We start from the raw sequence: 13,096 nt of genomic DNA on the forward strand, positions 1-13,096 counted from the left end.
CGCTACATTTTCTCCACTGGCAAAGGGTTCTTTTATATGTACTTTCCCACAGAAAGGATAGTAGATACATGTACACATACCACTGCCTCTGACATACCAGTTGGGATGGAGAAAACCCCAATGGGTTAACCGAAGGGAATCCTGCACGACAGTTGAGTGTTCTACCAACCAAAACATACAATGTAGATCCACTTTTATAACAAACAAAAATGTCAGAAAATTCCTTATGAAATCAAAAAGTGTGCAGCGCATTTGTTTTTGTGGGTTTTTTGGTGGGGAGTATAGTTTGTTAACTCATGAAACTTGATAATTGTGAAAAACCCATCACGGTAAAAGTTTAAGATACTCAAACTAGTGATGTCAAAGATGATTTTGATTGTCCACGTATGATTTTTCTAATTAAAATAAATAATTAATTTTTTTCTTTTTGAAGTATTAGATGAGAAACTTACACCCCAGATTGGGCTATTTCTTACTCCAGCCAGTGCACCATGACTGATATATCAAAGGCCCTGGTATGTGCTTCTCCTGTCTATGGGATGGTACATATAAAAGATCCCTTGCTGCTAATCAAAAAAAGTAGCCCATGAAGTGGCGACAGCAGGTTTCCTCCCTCAATATCTGTGTTGTTCTAACCATTGTCCGACACCATCTAACCATAAATAAAATGTGTCGAGTGTGTCGTTAAATAAAACATTTCCTGCCTTATACCCCAGAGAGAGAGAGAGAGAGAGAACTGGGAAACAAGAAAATAATTTTTTTTTTTTTTTTCACAATTTATAGCTTGATGAAATGGTACATTATGTTACATTAACTGCTGCTTGACCCTGTATTTTATAACTGATCAAAGAATTTACAAAATTTAATATAAAATTTGGCAATAACTTGCATATCTGCCCAGACCAATTCTTAATTATTTCTTTTTTAAATCAGAACAATTTAAATTTAAAAAATCCTGCGTTAACCCATAACCCATTCAATTTTGTATATTAAATGAAAACTACATTTCAAAAACTTTGAAACTTAAAAATCTGCGTAACCATTATGCAAAAAAACAAAAAAAACAATTACAGTTACCCCATTTCTCTTTTGCATATAATTGTCATTACCACGTAAATGATCTCGATCCTCAATTTAATGCATGAATGAAAAATGGGTTATGGGAAAATTTGAATGTGTGAGCGACATGCGAAAGAGACAATAATTCTCAATATGTTCAGAGGCTTGCGTTTGGCACTATAATGGGCGATTGATATGTCAAACTGTCTATACAACTGCAGAATCAAGTGCCCAAAAGATTTTCTACAGGCAATTTTTAAATCCATTGACTGAACTTAAAAGTATACCGTACACAGTCGTACAATACATGTGATATAAATAATATAAATAATATAATAATAGTTATATAAATTTATACACTATTCACAAAACATACAAATGTTCAAATGTGTAAGCATTTCATAACATACAAACGTAATAAATATTATATATTATATAAAACAACGACACCATTTTAAAAAACGAAACATTTCAGATCTGTAACAAAACAATATATATATATTTTTTTACAAAACAAGTAAACACAACATAATAACGAGAAGAAACAAGAGATTTGTACAGTTTGTGAAAGTAACAAACCAAAGGAAAGCAAGTGCCAGTTATCAACAATGGTTTAACCGAGGAGCACATTTTAAAATAATGAAAAGCCCTGAACAGATGAGTGTGTCAAATGTATCGTTTAGAAAAAGGTTCAGGATAAATGGGCAATGAAAAACAGACCGTGTGCATGGCTTCACTTCAGTTCCAACTGCATTGTATTGCAATTTCAAAGGTAAAATTTTTAATTTTTATTTTGAATGGCCAAATACATTATTCTCAAAAGTTAAAGTTAGTTTTGTTTAACGGCACCACTAGAGAACACTGATTTATTAATCATCGGCTATTGGATGTCAAACATTTGGTAATTGTGACATATAGTTTTAGAAAGGAAACCCGCTACATTTTTACATGAGTAGCAAGGGATTTTTTATTTGCACCATCTCACAGACTGGATAGCATATACCACTGCCTTTGATATATGAGTTGTGGTGCACTTGCTATAACGAAAAATAGCCCAATGGGCCCACTGATGGGGATCGAACCTAGACCGACCATGCATCAGGCAAGTGCTTTACCACTGTGGCCCATGTCCCCCCCCCCTTTATTCTCAAGAGAGACCATGTGCCAAATTGTGTAGAAAGGCTTATTTTTAAATGGATTAATACTTAAACAATGCAGATAGTGGTACGGAAGATAGACCATGGATGCGATACTTCGATCATGCAGGATCATGGTGCAGATGTGTCTAAAAGTACATTTATATGCACCATCATAATGTGTTTAGAATCACATGTCTGTGTCCATGTGTGTAAATTTTGATCAAAACACTCATCTATATTTATGCCTCGTTTTATGAAAATCAATAAAACAAAAGACCACAAATAAGATATATTACAACAACATAATAAAAATATATGTGTATTGTTATTAACTGAAATCCAGTCACAGGAATTCTTACCTGCTGAGATGTATTTACTTCTGCATTTTTGTGCTTGTTATGCCACTGGACTGCATGACATAGCATAAAACATCTCAGAATATAATTTTGTTAAAAACTATAAGCGCATATATATATATATATATATATATATATATATATATATATATATATATATATATATATACACAGTGAAACCCCTCTAAACCGGACACCCTCAGGACCAAGTAAAATGTCCGGTTTAAGAGGTATCCGGTATAGAGAGGTTAAGTTCTTTACCGATTTTTAAAAAGGACCGTAAAAAATGTCCGGTTTTGAGGGAATTCTGGTTTACAGAGGGTCCGGTTTTGAAAGGTTTCACTTTATATATATATATATATATATATTTCCATTAAAATAAAGACGAAAATGAATGCCTGACATTTTGTTATGTTATAATGCAAAAAATCAATTACTGACTATGTTTTGAACAATGTAACTGTAAGGTTTTAGGGACCCAAGACCTTGGTCAATATAAATGTCTGGTATTGCCCTCACAGATGGTCAATAAATGAAAAATATTTGCCCAAAATTGCCATCAATCTTTGGACACAGACTGCTGGCAAATAACTATATAGAACAATGGATATAACGTGTACACATGTAAGATCTGCATTGTAGAACTGTAAGCAAGAGTAATGTACACTCTGACAAATATATGTATACAAAAGATATGATATAAAATTGAGAATGACAATATAGATGATTGCGGAATGACAACATACACAATAGACTTTGATCAGGATGGTGCATATGTAGCATTATATACAGTATTGCTGGTCGACACGAAATACAAACCAAAAAAAAACACACAAAAAATTCCCCCAACAACTTCCACAACCATACACAACAAAAATAAATATTACAAAGCTGACTTTGCAGATCACTCTCATGATTTCAAAATCAATGGTATTGGTATTCAATTCAGATTGGATATTTAAATAACCCCCTGCATAAATTTGTTATGGTTTAATATATATATAAATTCATAAAAAGTTTGCTTAAAGTTTGTTTTGTGTAATGACACCACTAGAGCACATGGATTTATTAATCATAGGCTTTTGGATGACAAACATTTGGTAATTTTGCCCTATATAGTCTTAAAGTAGAAAGTCGCTACATTTTCCCCATTAGGGTTACATCCCGCCCCCACATATTCATAAATTTATACATTCATATAACTTTGTTATGGTGTATATTGTAAATGCCACTTATTATGGACAGAACTCTCAAAGTCAGAGGTTGTGTCCACAACAGGCGTACTTGAACAGTTCTGATGGAAGCATGCCAAGATCTAACCAGACCAATTATAAATGAATCATAATTTGTTTATGTATTTTATTTGCAGGCCTCCTTTTAAAATTGCTTTGTTACTTTGTATCGTCACTAAGCATTGTTCACAATTACGTCAAAAGGTGATGTGAAACCGATTTCAAAGTAATTTCAATTATGGTTGTCTGTCCACATCATCTTTAATTTTTGTTCAATCTGGCAAGCATATTCAAATTTGAATCCATCATTTGGCTGATCTTACACCAGTCTGGAGGTAAATTGGGAAATTGTGTGTCATGATGTGAAAAGGAAATTCAAATTTTATATCCATTTACACACGTGATTAGGATGACATCAGAATACCATTTTTGCTCAGACAACCAATTACCACGATAAAGTTGGTTAACTTTCTGGGGCCTAATTAATTCACAAAGGTCTCTTAGGCATTGCACTGTGAGATCACAAAGTTGCGAGAGTTTAGTGAATTAGGCCCCTGGTCTCACAACTGTCCAGTTGCTAGTGTGAGCGCTTTTACAACTAGATTCTTGTTGTATACAAGATCTATGACTGATTAGTTGTTAATCTCAGTGCATCCATTGTAAGTCAGGGAAATTACATCGCAATTGGCCAACTTCATCACGCTAGTTGACAGTCTAAGCCTAGCATGAAGCAGAAACTGAATTGTCTGTCCACACTACAATATTATGAAACACACTCTGATAGTTCGCCTTTCTCTAGTTTGAATGTATAATTTGATGTGAAAGTGGTGTTAGATAAACTGCTTTTATTCCGAATGACCTAGCGAATTCAATGTGAACAGGGCTTAATATAGCTATATTTACAAGCTGTGATATCATTTACTCCATTCTTAATTAATGATGTCACTGAAAAAAAGAATGTTATTCTTCGATAAAATGCTGAAAATGATGGCAGATCCAAATAATGCGAAAAAAATTATCTTTATGTGTATTTTGTATTTTAGAAGTGTTGATTTTTCTTCTTTGTGTGAATTTATCATTGTGTAACAATCACATATTGATAACAAAATCACTTGTTTATTTTATCTATTATACATTGATTCACCAAAAATAGAAAGTAAATGATTCTATATCATTAAGTAATATACATATATACATATATATATATATATATATATATATATATATATATATATATATATATATATATATATGAAGTTTCATTGCAAAACACGATAAATGCCATATTAAAAACCATTGTGTGAACACCACTCAGACACTGTTCACATGTAGACAAACACAAGTTCAAATTCAGTTTTCAGCAAAACGCGATACAATTGTTTGAGGATATATCGCAGATTGCAGAGAAACTGGTGTAGTGTTTATGGTGGTTTGAAATAAAACGTTTTTAGGATTCGGTGTGTATAGTGGCGTTTATCACATTTTGCGATGAAACTCTTCATATATGAATATGAATATGAATATGAATATGTATATATATGTGTATATATATATATATATATATATATATATATATATATATATATATATATATATATGTATATATATAGATATATAGTGGTATAATGTATATATATATATATATATACCCTTTAATGAATGAAAATGTCAATGTGTCAGGGTTTTTCTTTTTAATGACTAGAAATCTGAGCTGGCTGCTTGCATCCATGAGTCAGTACAATGATGACAATGAGGGTTAACTTGTATACAATTATGAAAATCTGTTTCTCATCATATCGTACATGTACATCTGTATACACAACAGATTACAAATAAATTAGCAAGACGAGAAATAAGCACATGACACTTGTACTTGTATGCTACACATGAATGGTGGACATATTCAGCCATGAAGAACTACAACTAAACGATAGTTGTGTTATACGTTATACAAATGAATGATGCATGTTACAGACAAGTGTTGACTAGTAGTGGAATGTAAAATGTACAGTGGTTTTTTATATTGGTATTTGTGATGACAGGCGGCCCCAACCCAGGAGGGTTCGGTACAATAAGGGATTAACACCACCAACTCCCTCCACAAAAAAAAGAAGAAAAAAAAAAGAAGAAGAAAAGAAACACATGAAATCAGCTCCAAGTTCATGCAGCAAACATTTGCGAATGATTTGATTGGTTCCCAACATGGCCATTTGGTTTAGCGTGAAGTGCATAAACCAGTCTAGTGGATGTTTTTCTGCTCAGTCTGGCTGAATGCAGCCCTGGTCTACTTAAAAAAAATTGTTTTAAATTTTATTTGTAAAGATTAACTTTTTCTCAAATATTTTTTATTCTAGGCTTTTGTTGAAAATAAAATACCATTCTCGATTTTGTTTCATGTAACCTCCAGGTAACCTGAACAACCCTTTAAAATAATAAATAATACACATTATTTTGCTTGTGTTCTGTCATATATGCAGATGAGGAAATTAATGATTTAGTCATGGTAAGAATATACCGAACCGATTACTTTGAAACGCTTGTTGTACTGAATGTTGAGTTTTGTTCAATGCTTTCATTTTAAACCACAAAATAGCTTTACACACAATCACTGTATATTTGTTCTTTATGCTTCTATGTCCAAGATAAAGACACACGGAAATAAGTTTCTATGAGAAAGCAGAAAAAACTGCCATCAACAAATGATGGTCTGCATTACCATAGCAACGATATGCACCATAGCTGTATACAAACACACTGAATAACATTATAATACATTTTGTTTGTGTTTTTTTGTTTTGCAACTGGGTATAATTTTTCTTCAGTCTTTTAATAAGTGCCACTGTGCAACCTGTTGCCGCGGTTTCGACACCATGTCATTCCAGTGCCGCGTTTCCATTGGTCCACTATGACCTCCCAGAAGGATTTTGCCAATAAGTTCATTGCGACCCAGTTTGTCAAAGTCCATCACCGCCACATCGAGACTGGATTCTCTCATTTTCTCCCATGGAATGTCAAAAATAAACGATTCATTGAAAACTGGGTTGAGAGACCGTTTCTTGATGGTGGTCTTCTTCTTCTCAATCTTCTGTCCACCTTGCATCAGCCAGATCTTCACATAGGGATCTGTAAGAAATAAACAAAAGATCACTGGTCAAATCACAAATACTCATAGTCTTCTGTTATTTGGTTTCCTTCATTTGGTTGTGGGGGTGGGGGAGGCAGGCAGGATGTAGCCCAGTGATAAAGCGCTCGGCTGACGCACGGTTAATCTAGGATTGATTCCAGTTAGTGGGCCCATTGAGCTACTTCTTATTCCAGCCAGTGCACCCTTGCTACAAACTGTAAAATGTAGCGGGTTTCCACTCTTAAGACTATGTCAAAATAACCAAATGTTTTAAATCCAACAGTCAGTTATTAATAAATCAATGTGCTCTAGTGCTGTCTTTAAAACAAAAACAATAATTTGATATTTTTTTTTGGGGGGGTGGGGGGGTGCAGAAAGCTAGTATCTCAGTGTTAGAGTGTTTGCACAAGGTGCAATGGGTTGTAGGATCAAGTGCTCTCAGTGGAATAGGAGGGGTTTCCATACCAACCAATGCCTCATGATTAAGGCTGTAATATGTAGATGGGAAAATGCATTTTAAAGATCCCTTGCTTATTATCAGTAGTCACCTTCATGTACTCTCTCACACTCACTCACTCACTCTCTCTCTCTCTCTCTCTCTCTCTCTCTCTCTCTCTCTCTCTCTCTCTCTCTCTCTCTCTCTCTCTCTCTCTCTCTCTCTCTCTCTCTCTCTCTCTCTCTCTCTCTCTCTCTCTCTCTCTCTCTCACTCACTCACTCACTCACTCACTCACTCACTCACTCACTCACTCACTCACTCACTCTCTCTCTCTCTCTCTCACTCACTCACTCTCACTCTCTCTCTCACTCACTAACTCTCTCACTCTCTCACTCTCTCTCTCTCTCATATTGCCGTAATACTTAACATCAATTTGTTGGACTTCCCTTAGTGATGACATTCACCATAGGCCACACTGCTACAGACATGGTTCTTGAACTTTGGATATGACATAAGCATTAAAACAATTATCGTCTTTCTGACTCACCTGAACTTCCTGTGATGTCTTTGATTTTGAGGTCTCTAGCTTTGATGACGATGATAGTTAAACGACCAATGTTTGGCTGGTAACACAACGAAAGCAAGAGCTCACCAAGTTTACCCTGAACAAATACAACAAATAAAACCACATTTATTAATGATGCAACTGAACAGTATTAAGAAGAAACATTATTGGCTCTTAGCTTAACAAAGCTAAGAATTTAAATAATTTCTTAATGGATTATTCAAGCAAAGTAAAATGAAAGTTGTTTGGCAACACAACAAAATAAAAACATACAAATATTTATTACCAGTAATAGAGCAATGATTAAAAAATAAATAAACAGTATTAAGTAGAATTAATTTACCGGCCTCGGTGGCGCCGTGGCAGGCTATCGGTCTACAGGCTGGTAGGTACTGGGTTCGGATCCCAGTCGAGGCATGGGATTTTTAATCCAGATACCGACTCCAAACCCTGAGTGAGTGCTCCGCAAGGCTCAATGGGTAGGTGTAAACCACTTGCACCGACCAGTGATCCATAACTGGTTCAACAAAAGCCATGGTTTGTGCTATCCTGCCTGTGGGAAGCGCAAATAAAAGATCCCTTGCTGCTAATCGGAAGAGTAGCCCATGTAATGGCGACAGCGGGTTTCCTCTCAAAATCTGTGTGGTTCTTAACCATATGTCTGACGCCATATAACCGTAAATAAAATGTGTTGAGTGCGTCGTTAAATAAAACACTTCTTTCTTTCTTTTAAGTAGAATTACGGTTGCTATTTTAAAAGGAATCAGACTATATGTCCAAACCTAGCTAAGAAAGCTAACGATCTAAGACATCATTTTCTTAATTCAGAACTCAAAACATATTTAATGAAAACACAAGACTAATAGTAAATTTAAGTATTAAACAATTGACTGAAAAACATTCAACATAAATAAAATATAACAAGTGAGAAACCTATTTACCCATCTACCCCAAAAAACAAAAACAAAGAAATCCATTTTTAATTTTAAAAATATCCCGTATAAATAAATGTAAAGACTGAGTAATGGAAATTAACACATAAGACTAAGTCTAAATGATAATGATGTTGGTCTATCACATGTAGTTAGAATTTAAAAAAGAAACACATGCACATACAATTTATATACAGAATATTAAAAAAGAAAGCAAATATTCTTGTAATATTATTAAATAAGGTATTTTAAAGTAGGAATAATATAGATATGCACAACTTGACTTTTTTTTTTTTTTTAATGTGGATTCAAGTTGGAATGATATAGGTGTATATCATATTTGTGATTTTCCATTTTAGTCACAAATGGACCTGTCAGTTTTAATAACAGACTAAGTGTAAAAGCGAATGCTGTATGAAGAGATTACCCTGCTATCTTTACAAGGCTGTAACAATTTCCATGTGACGTTTGTTGTGGAGAGGTCGATAGAGTTAAGTGGTACGTAGGTCTCGCCCATCGGGTCATCGCGACTGAAGCGGTCGTAATCTATAACTTGTAAATACAGTGTCTTCTCCAATAGCTTGTTGTGTGGCCAACCTGCAACACAGAACTCAGGAATCAAAGGACGAATAGATAGATAATTATTAATGCATGGTTGGTTGGTTGGTTGGTTCAATGGGATGGATGGATGGATGGATGAATGGATGGATGGTTGGTTGGTTGGTTGGTTGGGATGGATGGATGGATGGATGGGATGGATGGATGGATGGATGGATGGATGGATGGATGGATGGATAATTGCTGCATGGTTGGTTATTTGGTTAGTTGGATGGGATAGATGAGTGGATGGATGGTTGTTAGGGTTTGGTGGTTGGTTGGTTGGTTGATTAGATTGATGGATGAATGGATGGATGGATGGATAGATGGATGAATGCCTTTTGGATGGATGGATAGTTTATTAAATGAATAGATTGATGCATTTACGGGTGGATGGATGGATGGATGGATGTATGCATGGATGGATGGATGGATGGATGGATGGATGGATGGATGGATGGATGGATGGATGGATGGATGGACAATTGAATGGATGAACAGGTTTATTAAAATTATTTTGCTTCACACAACAAGTAATATTTTGGAATTACAACATAATAGTTTTCAGAACTATACTCTCTCTTTTTTTGAGATTAAAAAAACTTTCAATAAAGTATTCCCAAATGCCTTGAGGAAAAATAATAAATTCCTAAAACAAAATCTATAATGCATCACATAAAGATTATCTATTTAGATAATAATATTATATTTCAGCAATATGAAAACAGTTTTATTCATTGTGGTAAAATGTATACTGTAATTACTGGACTACTAGACATAATAAATACGTCTGCCACTAATATTAATATCCTGTTTATGTCCCTCATGAACGCTTTTCCATTTGTTGCTGGAAATATAACTAATGAAAACTGAAGATGAAGAACGATTGGAAATGAGATATTAAATAACAGTTCATTATTTTCATTTGACTCATGAATCCCAATAGAAACGATAATATTACCTGTCTGAGTATGATGACAAAAAAGAAAGAATGAAAAATTAACCTTTTAGTTTAAACATCATTGCTTTTGTCTGGCAGGATCATAAGCATACAAGACAGGGCAGGGTGGAGGGTGGGGTGGGCACCAGAGCTGGAGCAGATCCTCAAATTTTTGCAAATACAATAGAGATATTCGTGCAAAATGAGCTGGTCTGAAACCTTTTCACCATGTATTTCCATCAGTCTACTCAAAAATATTAGTTGTAATCCATGTAAAAGTGCCTAATAAACCATTTGCAACCATATATAGCTGTTTGGAAGTAAAGCTAATATCAATAAATGTTTTTTTTCTCCAGATTTGCACATTTTCATTTAATTCAGGCAAAAATCAGCCTTCCCCATCCATCCCCCAACACACACACACACACAAAAACAGAAACCCATATGCCTATAAGCAGGTTTTTTTTTTTAATTTGCATAATTTTTATTTAATTCAGGCAAAAATAAACTTTGCCGGTTTTTTCAAGGATTCCGGTTTGTTAAGGGTCCAGTTTAGACAGGTTTCACTGTATTGTTATTTTTTTTTTTTTCAAAATAAAATGAACCGGTGTCGAAGAAAAAGCCAACCCAATGCTAAAGTCATGAGTTGGTTTCGGCCCTTTAGGCTTATTCCCAGTCAAATAAGGTACATGCATATTAGATGATATGACAGAAGAGTAAGGTGGTCTCCTAACACAGGTAGAGATGGACACTTGGGCAGGTTTCACTGTGACATTTTTTTTTTTAAATCTAAGACTTAAAATGTCATATAGTGAGTAATCACAAGATGAAACAATGCACCATGACAAAATCATAAAATATTCAAATGTTTTGAATGTCGACGCAAGAATTATATTATTTTTCTTATCTTACAGAAGTTTACATGCTTTATAAAATATTGACGGAATGTAACATGACCTTAAGGAAAATGATAAACAAAAAAAGCTATTAATTATTCATATAAATGGACTAGATATTGTATGTACATTTTTTACATCAGGACTTTTCCAGAATTGATCACTAGAGCACATTGATTAATTAATCATCGGCTATCAGATGTCAAACATTTGGTAATTCTGACTCGTAGTCAACGGAGGAAACCCACTACATTTTTTTTCTAATGCAGCAAGGGATTTTTTATATGCACTTCCCACATACAGGCTAGCACATATCACAGCCTTTAATATACCAGTCGTGGTGCACTGGCTGGAACGAGAAATAGCCCAATGGTTCTTAGAGAGGAAATCCATTACAATTTATCATTAGTAGCAAGAGATCTTTTTTTATCCACCATCCCACAGATAGTACATACCAGGCCTTTGATATATGGTGCACTAGCTGGAACGAGAAATAGCCCAATGGGCCCATTGATAGGGGATTGATCCTAGCCGACTGGGCTACATGTACATGTACTTACCGACCCATTTATTAAAGCCAACATGCTCAAAATAAAAAAGAAAGAGAGAGAGAGATTGTCATCAGATAAAACCCTCTACATTTTTTCATTCATTACAGATAGAGAAAGACAGAGGGGAACCTACTGCCACATCATAACTTACTCTTTTCAACCCAGTGAGTGAACAGCTTGGTGTGGAAAAGTAATTGCTCTGCTGTACATTAAATTCCCTTTAACCATTAACCTGTGTCCAGAACGGCTCACTTGAACCTCAACTATTATGGTAATAAGCATGTTTAGCATAAGATTAATCCATCACAGTGTTGACGTTGGGAAACACAAGGGAGAACACATTGTTATTTTATAAAAATATGAAAAATGCATTTTGTGGTATTAGAAACATCAGAATGACCAGAAACACTTCGGTTGTACAGAAATGGATAATCTAAACAGTAAAATATAAGTAATGTTTGATTTCAGTAATCACAAACAGCTCTAATGGTGGAAAATATGCTGTAGTGTTTTAAAACTAGAGTATGACCCTTTAAAATGGATAGTTTATATGGTGACACCAATTAAGACCAAATACATGTCATAATTAACTTACATTTGATGCTATAGTGCACTTGGTTTTTAAACATTGTCTTTTGAAAAGCTGTATCTTGTGTTTTCACGTCCCTAGTTCAGTCTTCAACTCATAATATATTTATGGCAAAGGAAGCCGGATTCTATGGAAATTAGTTTTTTTCATTCTTAAGGATAGTCTTAAGTTTCAAGTATTGATTTTTGTCAACTGTTTAAAATATTAAAATAATTATATCTATTGTTTCAATTTGTTTGTATTGTTTCCTAACTACCAAGAACTAATCGATAACCTCTTGTACAGCCAGCCAAGATAACTACATGTATGATGTGTGCCAAGGAGTGTGCTTGAACATTAATTGGATATAGGGATAGACCCAAAAAAAAGATATGTTTTATTTAACAACGCATTCAACACATTTTATTTACGGTTATATGGCATAAGACATATTGTTAACAACCACATAAATATTGAGAGAGGAAACCCACTGTCGCCACTTCATGGGCTATATTTTATAGGCACCATCCCACAGAGGCAGGGTAGTAAATACCATGGCCTTTGATATACCAGTCGTGGTGCACTGGCTGGAATGAGAAATAGCCCAATTGGTCCACCGACGGGGATTGATTCCACACCGACCATGCATCGAGCGAACGCTATACCACTGGGCTACATCCCACCCCTGATATAGGGATAG

General features: G+C 34.6%; 1 protein-coding gene across 2 annotated transcripts in view; it reads right to left on the reverse strand.

Annotated features, from left to right (window-relative positions):
* Nucleotides 1-5,478: 5,478 nt before the first annotated feature.
* LOC121370491 (synaptotagmin-7-like) overlaps nt 5,479-13,096 on the reverse strand; it is an 89,612-nt gene continuing 81,994 nt past the window's right edge. For both annotated transcript variants that reach the window (XM_041495755.1, XM_041495754.1), the window contains 3 exons: nt 9,272-9,441; nt 7,895-8,009; nt 5,479-6,909 (listed from right to left, as the gene is read on the reverse strand). In XM_041495755.1, coding sequence (XP_041351689.1) covers nt 6,605-6,909; nt 7,895-8,009; nt 9,272-9,441 — 590 coding nt within the window. In that variant the 3' untranslated portion in view covers nt 5,479-6,604. The remainder of the gene's footprint in view (nt 6,910-7,894; nt 8,010-9,271; nt 9,442-13,096) is intronic.

This window comes from Gigantopelta aegis, chromosome 4 (genome assembly GCF_016097555.1).
Source record: "Gigantopelta aegis isolate Gae_Host chromosome 4, Gae_host_genome, whole genome shotgun sequence".
Lineage (NCBI taxonomy): Eukaryota > Metazoa > Mollusca > Gastropoda > Neomphalida > Peltospiridae > Gigantopelta > Gigantopelta aegis.